Genomic DNA, 12311 nt, shown 5'->3' on the forward strand with positions numbered 1-12311 from the left:
ATATTTTAAACAATGAAATGAGCTTTTTAGACTAGCCAAAGTGAGCTAGACTTAAGTCTAAAACTTTTCCGAAATCGAACTTTGGCCTAATCCGTGAATACTTGAAAAGAAAAGCCGACACATAATATTTACACAGGACGAGAAACCTAATAAAATCTATTCTAAGAACTTCAACGTTTCCATTAAGCCGAAGCCTCACAAAGTTAATATCATTATAATTTAATTATAAATATTTTAAAACAATATTAATCCCATGGATCTAAAAAGAATTTAAACTGAAACACTTTCGGTAATATTCCATTAAAATTCATTTATTCTCTTCAGATTAAATTAAAAAAGCTTTGAAGAAATAAAGTAAAACAAAATCTGGAAGGTTTTCTTTGCCGACGAAATCAATATTTCAAACGATAAACTATAAAATAAGTTATTTTTGTTTGCCTCGGATTGCATTTTAGTTACTTATGTTTGAAATGTTACGTTTTGGTCACTTACGTTATCGTTTTGTTAGGAAGTGGTCACTCTACCGTTAAGCTCCGTTACCTCCCTGACGGCGATCCTATGTGGTAGTCCAAATGGGTTTTAAATGCCAACTTGGATGTTCTACGTGGCAGTCCAAATTAAATTTATTTAATTAAAAACCTATTTTCATTCCGGCAACTGGATATCCAAGTTGGCTTTTAAAACTCATTTGGGCTGCCACGTAGGATTGCCGTTAGGGAGGTAATGGAATTTGACAGTAGAGTGACCATTTCGTAACAAAACGATAACGTAAGTGACTAAAACGTAACATTTCAAACATAAGTGACTAAAATGTAATCTGAGGCAAATAAAAGTGACTATTTTTGTAGTTTACCTTATTTTAAAATGTTTTTTTTATATTATATAATTTTTCTGTTAAAATATGCTCAAAGTTTTTCTATTCTCCTTTATTTTTCAAAATTAAAAATTTAAATTTAATTATTATCATTAAATTTATTTTATTAAATTTAAATTTTATTAAATTTATTTTATTAAATTTAAATTTTAACTATTTCCTCCTTCTTTTAGCATATTCTTCACACTTTTCAGTCTTCCTCTTTCGTTGAAAATTAAAAAAAGTTCCGAAAGTGTTGAACACTTCGATATTTTCCCATTTACTTTCAACCTTATTGTGAGATCCAAAACAAAGTCATAAAAAAAATTAACCACGTGATGCACATATTTTCATTTTTTAAAGAAAAATTCATGGTAAAAATAATTAAAATACCATAAATATATGATATATATATAATATAAAATACATAAATCTATTAGTATTTTCATTGAAAATTACAATTTTGTATTTAAATTTAAAATTTATATAAAAGATTGATTGAATTTGATAGTTTGAATTAACCCAACGTCAATTCAATTAATTAATTTAACTTTAAAAATAATTTTAATCATCTATAGATTCTAACATCAATAAGTTTTTTTAATATTTAATATCTTTTAGTTTTACCCAAGACATGTCTATATTATTTGATTTACTAATAAAATATAAAATATAAATTTTTTAATAATTTTATTATTAGTTCTGATTATATCTGTTATTTTTGACATAATGTAAACTACTCATAGCCTCTCTCGAACCCATAAATAAGAGGATAATGCGTTTTGGCAACAATTCCCACGCCGATCTAATTAAAACTCAATCGATAAATATAAAATATTTTCATTAATGAATTAATCTAAGAATTTTTTAAACATTTGTTTTTATTAATATTTGAAAGATAGTGAGATCACATTAACCTTAATATCGTAAGTGACGACGTCACTAAATATTAAAAACTATATTTCAAGAAATATAAAAAATTATATTACAAAAAGTCCAAATCTAAACCCTAAATTTTGTTTAAAATATAAAACAGTGACTTCAGTTTTTTTTCTGAGATTCACAAATTTTAATGTAATATTTTAGTAAAATGATATATTTTCATACTTTAATTTAATTTTTTTAATGTTTAATTGGAAGCTTTGGATTGATTTTAAGAAGCTTCATAATTAATAATTAACTTAGATGAATCCCAAATTTTTTAAAAATTCACATATATTATAATGTTTTTAATCAACAAAATATATAATTAAATAAAATCACAATTAATACTAAATTTATTTTATTAAAAAAGTATGAAAATTCAAACATAATAATATTAATAATTTCAAATCAATCCTAAAATTTGAATTAAATAATAAAATTAACAATGTTTTTTTAATCAAAATGTATAAATTTTGTCAAACGTTTGAATCACACTGGACGAAAAATATAATTATCACATTAAAAAAATTTTGAAGTACTTGAGTTTGGTTTCGATATTGAATTTGATATTTGAGTTCAACTTCAGTTTTCAAATCGGGGTACCTAGACCAAACGATACAATGAATATCTGACACGTATACTCTAGTAAAACAACATAAGTATTTAATTAGGAATAAGAAAAGCTCAAGTAACGAATTGAACATTGAAACTAAATTCGGGTAGTTATTTGGAAAAAAAAAAACTCAAGTAACCAATTAAAATAAAACTTCGGTACTAAAGTGAATATTTAAGACAAAATCCGATACCAAAATTCTATTAACCCTTCTTTTTTTGGTCGGTTTCTCTAACTACTCTAAGCGAGTTACAAAAGAAACCCAGTTTCAACAATAGCGCGTGAACCACGCACTTCACTGAAAAACAAAACCCTGTTATTTCTCTAAATTTTCACCTTATATATATATACACACACACACATATAGTCTTTGCTCATTTCCTTCTTTCATCCCAAAAGATCAGAGGCTTTTTTTTTTTTTTTTTTCTTTTTGCTGAAAATCTAAGGCTTTATTTTAAAACCCTTTCTTCTTTTTCTAAGTGAAGTAGATTTCAAAACCAGCAAAAACAATGGAAATAATCGAAACCCAAACAGCTGTTTCGAATTTCGATCCGTTTTACAACATGTCTTCTTCCTCGGAGAATAATGGTGGTGGATTTGAAATGTCGTCGTTGATCGACGGTCGAGATTATTCAGGCGAGAATCACGCGCACGGTGGTGGTGACTGTGGGGTTTTTCGCCACTCGAACGCGGCGGCTGTTAAGGTTCAGAAAGTGTATAGGAGTTACCGGACACGGCGTAGGTTAGCAGATTCCGCTGTTGTAGCTGAAGAACTCTGGTAAATTCACAGAATCTTTGTCTCTCACATTGCCTTTTTTCTTTTAAATAATAAAAAAACAATATTATTTAAATATTTATATTTATTTGGTAGTAATTATTATTATTAAATTTTCAGGTGGCAGGTTTTAGATTATGCAAGGCTTAACCACAGCACAATTTCGTTTTTTGATAATTTAAAACCTGAAAGTGCTGCTTCAAGGTGGAATCGTGTTCTTTTAAATGCTTCTAAGGTAATTTTTTGGATAAATTGCACCAAAACCACTAAACTATTACTAAGTTTGCGTTTTAGTCACCCATATGGATGATTAATAGTTTACTTTAAAAAAAATATTTTAAAAATTTAGAAGTTGGGCTTTGGCGGCGGTTCTTGATTTATTTGTATTATTCCTTTGCATAAATAATAAAAAAATGTTTTCTTTTTCAGATCGGGAAGGGTTTGTCGGAAGATGCCAAAGCACAAAAATTGGCTTTTCAACATTGGATTGAAGCTGTAATTTCTCTTAATTAAATCAGAAAAAAAATTTAAAATTTCTTTTTAAACGAAAATTTATTTATTTATTCTTGAACTGTAGATTGATCCACGCCATCGTTACGGGCATAATTTGCATATTTACTATGATGAGTGGTGTAAAGCTGATGCTGGTCAACCATTTTTCTACTGGTAAGATTTAAATTCAATGTGAGGATCCTGTGTTACTCGGACTCGGACTTGGACTTGGGTGTGAGTATCGGATTAGGGCAGGGGCGAAGTTAAATTTTTTTTATTGGGGTTGGAGTTTAGTTATGTATTATAATTTTACCATTGTATTAGCTTGCATCTTTATAGTTTTTTAAGGGATTAAATTAAATTTTTATCATTTTTGGAGTTAAATTGTAATTTTATTATGTATTAATTTATAGTTTTGTAGATTTTAGAGGATCAAAAGTGTAATTTTTCTATTTTAAGAGGCCGGGTCCGTTTAGGGTATGTGTTCGGGACTGGTTTGCTTAAGGGGTTATGTCCAAATATGTGCAAAATGGAATAGGAGAGCTACAGAGGTGAAGCTGGAAATTTTACTGAGGGGATGAGATAAAATTATAAATTTTTGGAGGGTCTAAAATTAAAAAGGAATAAATTGCATTATTAATTTAATTGTAGGGACCAAAAATGAAAATTGTTCATTCAGTTAAGAACTAAAGAGCTTCTGATGTGAACTCGAAATGACATCAACGGGAGGAAAGGCTGCTTAAGCAATTAATTGTTCATGGAGATTTATGTCCAAATATGTGTAGAATTTGGTCATCGGACATTGGAATTTTGGGAACAATGACGAGTCGGAATAATATAGCTATGAAATTGAAATATCTCGATCGAGCTCTCATGGAGTTTTTGATTTGTATTGTTTCACAGGTTGGATTTAGGAGATGGCAAAGATATTAATCTTAACGAGTGCCCAAGATCGAAGCTTCGACAACAATGCATCAAGTATCTCGGACCCGTAAGTGCCTTGATATCGTTCGGTTCGATATAGATTTGAATTTCTAACATAAGATGTATGAAACTATTAATTCAAGTTGTTGCGAAATCCTGATGTGTTTTTCGTGTTTTGGGTACGGGGAACAGCAAGAGAGGGTAAATTATGAGTACATTGTTGTTGAAGGAAAGATGATCCATAAACAAACCAGAAACGTACTCGATACAATCGAAGGATTGAAAGAAGGGAAATGGATTTTTGTTATGAGCACCTCGAAGAAATTGTACGCCGGCAAGGTAAGCATTTAAATACGAACGGAAACTGTTTGTCTTGTTTCGTAGAAGACATCGTGAAACTTAAACCCGGGTTTTTGTTGTACCTTGCAGAAGAAGAAAGGAATGTTTCATCATTCGAGTTTCTTAGCTGGAGGAGCGACGTTAGCCGCTGGTAGGCTGGTGGTTGAACACGGAGATCTTAAGGTATTGATTCGTAATGTTGATAATGATTTTTGATTCGGTATTGTGTTCGTTTGAATGACTCGATAGTTCTTCAAAATCTTTCAGTCCATTTCTGCGTATAGCGGACATTATCGGCCGACAGATGATAGTCTTGACAGTTTTCTATTGTTTCTTAAAGAGAACGGAGTGAACCTCAATGAAGTTGAGGTAACCTTTCAGCCTACCTATTTTCCCCGAACCAGAATTTTGATGTTTCCATGTGTCGTTGGGTGTTGTTTCTTATATGACGTTTTGTTTCATGTTCAGATACGCCGTGCGACCGATGATTCCGATAGTTACGATTATGGAAAATCCACTGGTGTTGGGACACTGGCCGAGCATTCTCTAAGCTCAGTGCCATCCGAACTCGAAACCGATAACACGGAGAACAATTTGTCATCACAATCACCCGAAACCAATCAAACCAAGACCACAAACACTTACAAGAGGTCTTTATCCGGCGGTCTTCAAAGCCCAAGAACCGAGGTACCTGAAAGAGCCATATTGCAAAGGATCAACTCCAAGAAGGCAGCTAAATCGTACCAATTAGGACATCAACTGTCCCGCAAATGGTCAACTGGAGCTGGGCCGAGGATCGGGTGCGTAGCTGACTACCCCGTAGAATTGAGACAGCAAGCATTAGAGTTCGTCAACCTATCTCCGAGGACTCCTCCCGCCCTTTCACCGTTCTTGTCTCCGAGAACACCACGGACCCCTACTACACCTTCGGCATGCCGGAGTCCCGGTGGGCTTGCATCAGCTGCGTCTCAGCCGACATCAAATTTCACAAATGCTGATGGAATTTCGGGGATCTGATTGGAATATACCATTAGTTATTATATTTTGGTTACTAATATAACTAATCTGCTTTAATATTTCTAGTATTATCGTTTAATGTTTTTAGCAATAGAATGCCCTTTTTGATGAACCAATCTAAAATTTCATTTGGAGTAGATTTGGATATTGGATGGGTGGGATTGATTTTTGATCGGGTCAATTTATATCTATTCAATTTGGGTTTTAAAATTTGGATTTTAGATTCAAATCATTTAGGTTTGAGTCTTAAGTTTTTTGAGTACTATCGGTCGGACTGGTTGGATTGAGAATCGATCGAGGTATAATTCGGAATAATTTTATGACGACACAATTTTAACGAAATAAAACTATTTTGATCATTGTATAAAGACTAATTTGTCTACCTTTTTTGGTAGAGAGACCAAAATATAAGACAAATTACATGAAAGATATCGGTAAAAATACCATAGAGGCTCATGTATCGAGAGTCAGATTACATTTTGTTTCCTATTCTCAAAAGACATATAAATTAGTCATTGTATGTCAGATTAAAGAGCAAACTAGTCTTTCTATTAAAAATTTCACCCATTTCTAGCGTACAAATAGATGAAAATTTTAACAGAAATAATCAATTTGCTCTTTGATCTAAAAACTAATTTACCTTTTTTCCAAGTAAAAGTGACAAATTATAATCTATATCCTACCATAAGTACCTCCATGATACTTTCACTAAAGATATCTTATACTGATATTATATTCTAGGAAAAAAAGTACTAACTTAGAGTTGGCCATTGTCGCTTTCCTTGAACTCCAGTACGAATTCAAGAAAAATATGAAAAGTTAGATTTTTAAGTTATCACGATTTTAATTTTTATTAGGTGTGATTAGACCTGTCCATGGGCCAGGCGGCCCGGCCCGACGGCCCACCCGAAATATGGGAGGGTTTGGGTAAAAATATAGGCCCGAAATATGGGCTTGGGCAAAATTTTAGGCCCGTTTAAAAAATGGGCCAGGCCTCGGGCAAGATTTTTTTGGCCCGGCCCGAAAAATATTAAATATATATTTTTTATTTTTAAAATATAATAGTTTTTTATTTTAAGTTTATTTACTTTCATTTCCTTAACTAGTGTTACAAAATAATAATAATAAAACATCAAATTTGTTTTACTAATCAAATGTTAGATTTTGTTACAACAATTAATACAATTAATAATTTGATAAATTTACTAATCAAATGTTAGATTTTATTACAACAATTAATACAATTAATAATTAATACAATTAACAATTAATAATTTAATAATTTTACTAACAATTAATTTTAATAACAATTAGTTTTAATTTTATTAAAAAAATAATTTTAAATTTAATTTTAATTAAAAACGGGCCGGGCCGAGCCAAGCTCGGGTCCCATATTTTTTCTTCAGGCCGGGCCTGGGCAAAATCTCAGGCCTAAATTTCGGGCCGGGCCGGGCCCGGGCCTAGTAAATGGGCTGAAATTTTTTGTGGGCCCAGCCCGGCCCATGGCCAGGTCTAGGTGTGATCAATCACTTAAAAATCACATTTTAAAAGATAATTTTAAATTATATTTGTAAAAAAAAAACAAATTTAAGTTCGAAATTCAATTATGCATAGAGAAGATTATAGCACTTCCACCATGTCCAAAATTAGTACATATTATCTGTGTTGTCCAAAGTCTCGAAAATTTAAGATTCAAAATTTAGTATTTAATTATGATCCCAATTGTATTTACATGAATGGAAAATAATTTTTAGTCAATTTTTAAATAAAAAAACATAAATCTTTATATTTTAAATTTTATTTCACTCGATTTTGAGGACATTCCATTTTATAATGGATGAAACTTTTTTTTTGCAAGGAGAATGAATCATGGATCATATTAATTTAGCACGAATAAGACATTGTGACACATGGACTAACAAAATAGCATTGAAGCATTCACATTACAACACTTATGATCAATTTAGACACCATCTTTAGGAACATAAAAAATATATAAGAAACGATGAGGACTAAAAAGGAAATTTCACCAAAATGATGATTCTATATATTCTTCCCAAGTTCTATCATGGTCATAACCTGCACATATCTGGATTGATCTTACAGTTCCTCGTAGCAAGCATGTTATAATCAATCCGAGCTTGACCCGGACATAATAAGCTTATAACAAGTACAAAATATGTTGTCGGAAAGGCAAAATTCACCATGTATCCACCACATACACCAATTAAGTCTAAAATTCTTAAATACACATCATAATTCAAAAGCACTAACAGGAAGAATCATCAAAATCCTCAAATATCTTCTTTTTTATTATGACAGCAGAGCTTTAATGATTTCGTGCCGAAAATTTTGTAACAAATGCAATAAATTATAGCTAATGAAGTCTAAGCAACCATGGAAGGTGCAGCAACAACTTTACCTGATTTCATCGAGCAAAAGAGATTCAAAACATCGGGATTGTTGCGAACGAAACTTGGGCACTTCGATAATAAATCCTGTGCTTCATTTTGCCTCGAAGCTTTGAAAAAAGCTTCAAAAACACGAAGAACAACCGACATAGATGGAAACCTTTGTGAAGTCATAGACTTGAGAAAAGCAATAGCATCATCACTACTACCGGACCTCCTTGAAACATACTCGATAAAAGGATCGATAAAGGGGGGAAAACCGTCGTTTTTCATCAAATCGAAGAGACTCAATGCATCTTTAAATCCATCTTGAGCTAATAACTTCCTTATCAATTCCTTGTAAGTATCATGCCATGGTTTTAACTGATTCTCACTAACATACTTGTGTAAAAGCTTACAAGCATCCTTTGCTCTTTTCCTACTGCAATACGAATATACCAACCAGTTAAAAGCATAGCTGGCATGGGAAACCCCATTTTTTTCAACCACGTTTTCGAAATAAGTTGATGCTGTTTCAAGATCACCGGCAGCACAACATCCTTCGATTAAAGACGCCCATGCTTTGTGATCTAAATCAGTATTTGATGCTATAAACTCAGAAGCTTCGTCTTTTTTACCAGCACTAGCAAGTCTAAAAGTAATTTTCGACTGTAAATCACCACTGGTTATAAACCCATTCTCCTGCATTACTTTTAGAACCTTGTTGTATTCCCTGAGTCTACCAACACTCGTCAAAGATTTAAGAACCGAATCAACCATGGAATCTGTCAAGACATTCCCATTCTCAACAAAAGTCTTCACGACTCTTGAAAATAGACGCATGTCTAATTGTTTAGACACCGCTAATTTCTTCAGCAAAAAGGTACAAGAGCTCATAGAAGGCTTATTGGAACCGGCCATTGCGAACTCGTACAAGTCTACAGCTTCTTTAATCATTTTCTTCTTACAAAAGTGCTCGAAAACCTTTGTATAAGTCTCCATTTCCATTTCATACCCAAGGCTTCTCATTTCATCAACAACTTTCCAAAATCGATCAATGCAATCTTCCCTCCCTAAAGTTCTAGCCATAGCATTATAACTCTGTCCGTCGTGCTTCACCAAACCACGTTCCTCGATCCATCGGAAAAATATCAATGATTTTGCTGGCTCAGAAGCAAGATATTCCAATACCATTTTCACCAAATCATTTGAAAACGTAACATTCAGATTGAGTAACCGGTTTTCAACATCATCACCCCATAACTCGCTCTTAATAATCTTACACACCCTGGAACAAACCTTCTCGATCGAATTATCGACAGATCCCGAAGCAAAAACCCCTTTTAATCTCTCCAAATCACTCTCCAGTCCCTCTTTCTCAAACTTCAAAGCAACTCTATCACGAACGGCACCAGAGATACCATAACCTTTCTTCTTCATAACATCAACCAAACCCCAAAATTCCTCAATCAACCCATTCACACCCAAAATACCTAACATCCGGTTATACGATTTGGAACTAAGCTTTTCCCCATTTGTCTCCAAAACCCAATCAAAAAACCTAATTGCTACATCAGGGCTAGACTCAACATTCTTCAACACTTTCAAAACCATTTCATGGCTAAAAACAACACTATTCAACTCCAATTCTCTCTTTATATCATCCTTACCACTGAACTTAGTAAAAATATCAGTGACACTACTTACCAAAACATGATCTGGGTCTTTTTGTGCCTCGGATGAGAAACTATTAGATTGATTGTTGTAATTTAAAATGGATAATCCTTTCATAAGATTGAAGGGGCTTGTGAAATGGGAACGAGAAGCAATGTTGTTGAAGGAGTGAACAATAGGAGGTGAGGGAATGAGTACCTGAGATATGGCGGAAATACGGAGTGGAGATCGACGAGGGTAATTTCGGAAAAGAAGAAATCTCCATGGATGTCTCACCTTCATCACCATTTTCTGACTTGGGATTCTTTCTGTTGGTGTTATTGTGTCCAAGATTAGGGTTTTTGCAAACTGAGAACAAATAGCGAAGGAAGACGGCGGAATACCAGGGTTTTAGGTTTCTACTTTCTACCGGGTGGTTATTTTTTAATTTATGGCGTAACTTTAAATTTAGCCCCAATATTTATATTTTTTATCAATTTGAACCTCATTCTACTTTTAAGCTAAATTTGGCCACAGCCTATAAAATATAATCGAATTTGATTATCAACATTTTAGAAAGAATTAAATTGTTATTTTTTAAAATAATTCAGATTAAAACGATAATTTTTAAATATTACAGCTTGCATGGCTATCCACATGTACATTTTTTTGAATTTTATGATTTTTCAATATATATTTTAAAATTTTGGAAAAATTTTAATTTTATAATTTTAAATCATTTATTGAGATGACATATAAAACAATCAGTACGTGGACTTAGTTAGCATTTTTGTTAAAAAATGATATAATTTTTCTTAAATGTTGAAGACCTAATTTAACTTAAAAAATAATGATTAAATTGATAAAAAATGTAAAGGTTTCTATTGGATTTGTTAAAATGATTTCGTCCATATAATTTCACAACTATGCTTGTTTAGAGTCACGATGACTTTAGATCATTTTTATCTTTTTAAGAATCAAAAAACATTTTAATTTTTAGATATATGAAGTTGGATGATTTCAAGTTACCGTTTGATTTTTTTCTTTTATCGAATTTGAGTAAATTGATTTCATTTCTACTAAAATTCAAACTAGACGAGTTTAATGAGAATTGAGTACTTTATTTTCGTTTTTTGGAATGGTTACTTTTTCGATTAACAAATAAACCTTTTATATAAGGGCAAAAATAGTAAGGTGTCGTCTAAAATGGAATTTGAGACTCATGTCAAATGAAAACAAAGATTGAATTTATAATGTAAGCAACTAAAAGTAAATATTTTATAGTGTTCGCCTTATTTTCACTACTAAACTTGAAATCATCATTTTATTTAAAATATTATGTGAATGCATATTTATAAAAATATATAAAATAAATAAATTTTTAATTGAAATGGTAAAATTAATATTTCGAAGATCATGGTACCCTATATTGAAGTCCTACCATGAATGGATTTACATTGATTTATATAGATTTTTGCATTTCCCAATTAAATTGATGGCTAATTGATCAATGGCATCATCTCAATTAAAAACTTAAATATAGTATAAGATATATACAAGTTTCTTACAGTACAGTTTTCTTCGATACAATATGAATAAAAGCGAATAGCTGCACTTGAACTGACCTAACCGTCTCAGGTCCATTGTTATTATTTTCTGTTCAAAACCAAGATATCTATTATAGGTAGTAGTAGCTAATTCACTCGTTCAGAGTGAACCTCTGATAACATAGCTAAAAGAATAGATGAACAATCACCACATTATATTTCATGATCAGTACATTAATATTATTGTACCTTAGGTTCTTGCAACATATGAAAACAAACATTTTTCTAAAAATTTAGTGGGATTTAATCTGCCTTTTAAGTCATGTAAGGGCGGAACATTTTGTTAAGAACAATTAAGGCTGACAGGGGCTAGATACTCTAAAATTTAAAATTAGTAAATGTAAAATTATATTTTGGTTTTCCTAAAAATATAAAGATTTGATTTAATCTTTTAAAAATTATAAATATATAAACTATTAAAATAATAAAATTACATTTTTGCTATCGTAAAAATTATAATTTAATTTCGTCCCCTAAATTTGTTTTCTAATTTTGCCCTCGAGAACAATACAAGTTGTTTACTTCAATATGAGAAGACATTATTGTATACTTGATCATTGAATAGGATATAAAGTTTGGATGCTCATAATATAATCGAGTTGGACAAAGAAACTTGTCTCTAGTAAAACAAAGGGCAGAAATAACATCCAGAACCATGCCTATGCTACGGATTCGTATCCGATGCTTAGATATAAAATCATATAACATAATTGTGAATGACTTT

At 31.6% G+C, this 12311-nt stretch overlaps 2 protein-coding genes across 2 annotated transcripts; one reads left to right on the forward strand and one right to left on the reverse strand.

Moving 5' to 3' along the window:
• The first annotated feature begins 2782 nt into the window (after positions 1-2782).
• Positions 2783-6074, forward strand: LOC105761775 (IQ domain-containing protein IQM3). The gene is made up of 9 exons (XM_012579694.2): positions 2783-3168; positions 3286-3400; positions 3595-3660; positions 3743-3831; positions 4561-4648; positions 4774-4920; positions 5011-5103; positions 5188-5289; positions 5389-6074. The coding sequence occupies exons 1-9, from the start codon at positions 2900-2902 to the stop codon at positions 5935-5937; spliced, it is 1518 nt and encodes a 505-aa protein (XP_012435148.1). The 5' UTR covers positions 2783-2899; the 3' UTR covers positions 5938-6074.
• A 1932-nt stretch (positions 6075-8006) lies between these two features.
• On the reverse strand, positions 8007-10410 carry LOC128031863 (pentatricopeptide repeat-containing protein At3g02490, mitochondrial-like). Its single transcript, XM_012579642.2, has one exon. It carries the CDS (start codon positions 10287-10289, stop codon positions 8325-8327), a length of 1965 nt encoding a protein of 654 aa, XP_012435096.1. The 5' UTR covers positions 10290-10410; the 3' UTR covers positions 8007-8324.
• Positions 10411-12311: the final 1901 nt, after the last annotated feature.

Source organism: Gossypium raimondii, chromosome 11 (assembly GCF_025698545.1).
Source record: "Gossypium raimondii isolate GPD5lz chromosome 11, ASM2569854v1, whole genome shotgun sequence".
Classification (NCBI taxonomy): domain Eukaryota; kingdom Viridiplantae; phylum Streptophyta; class Magnoliopsida; order Malvales; family Malvaceae; genus Gossypium; species Gossypium raimondii.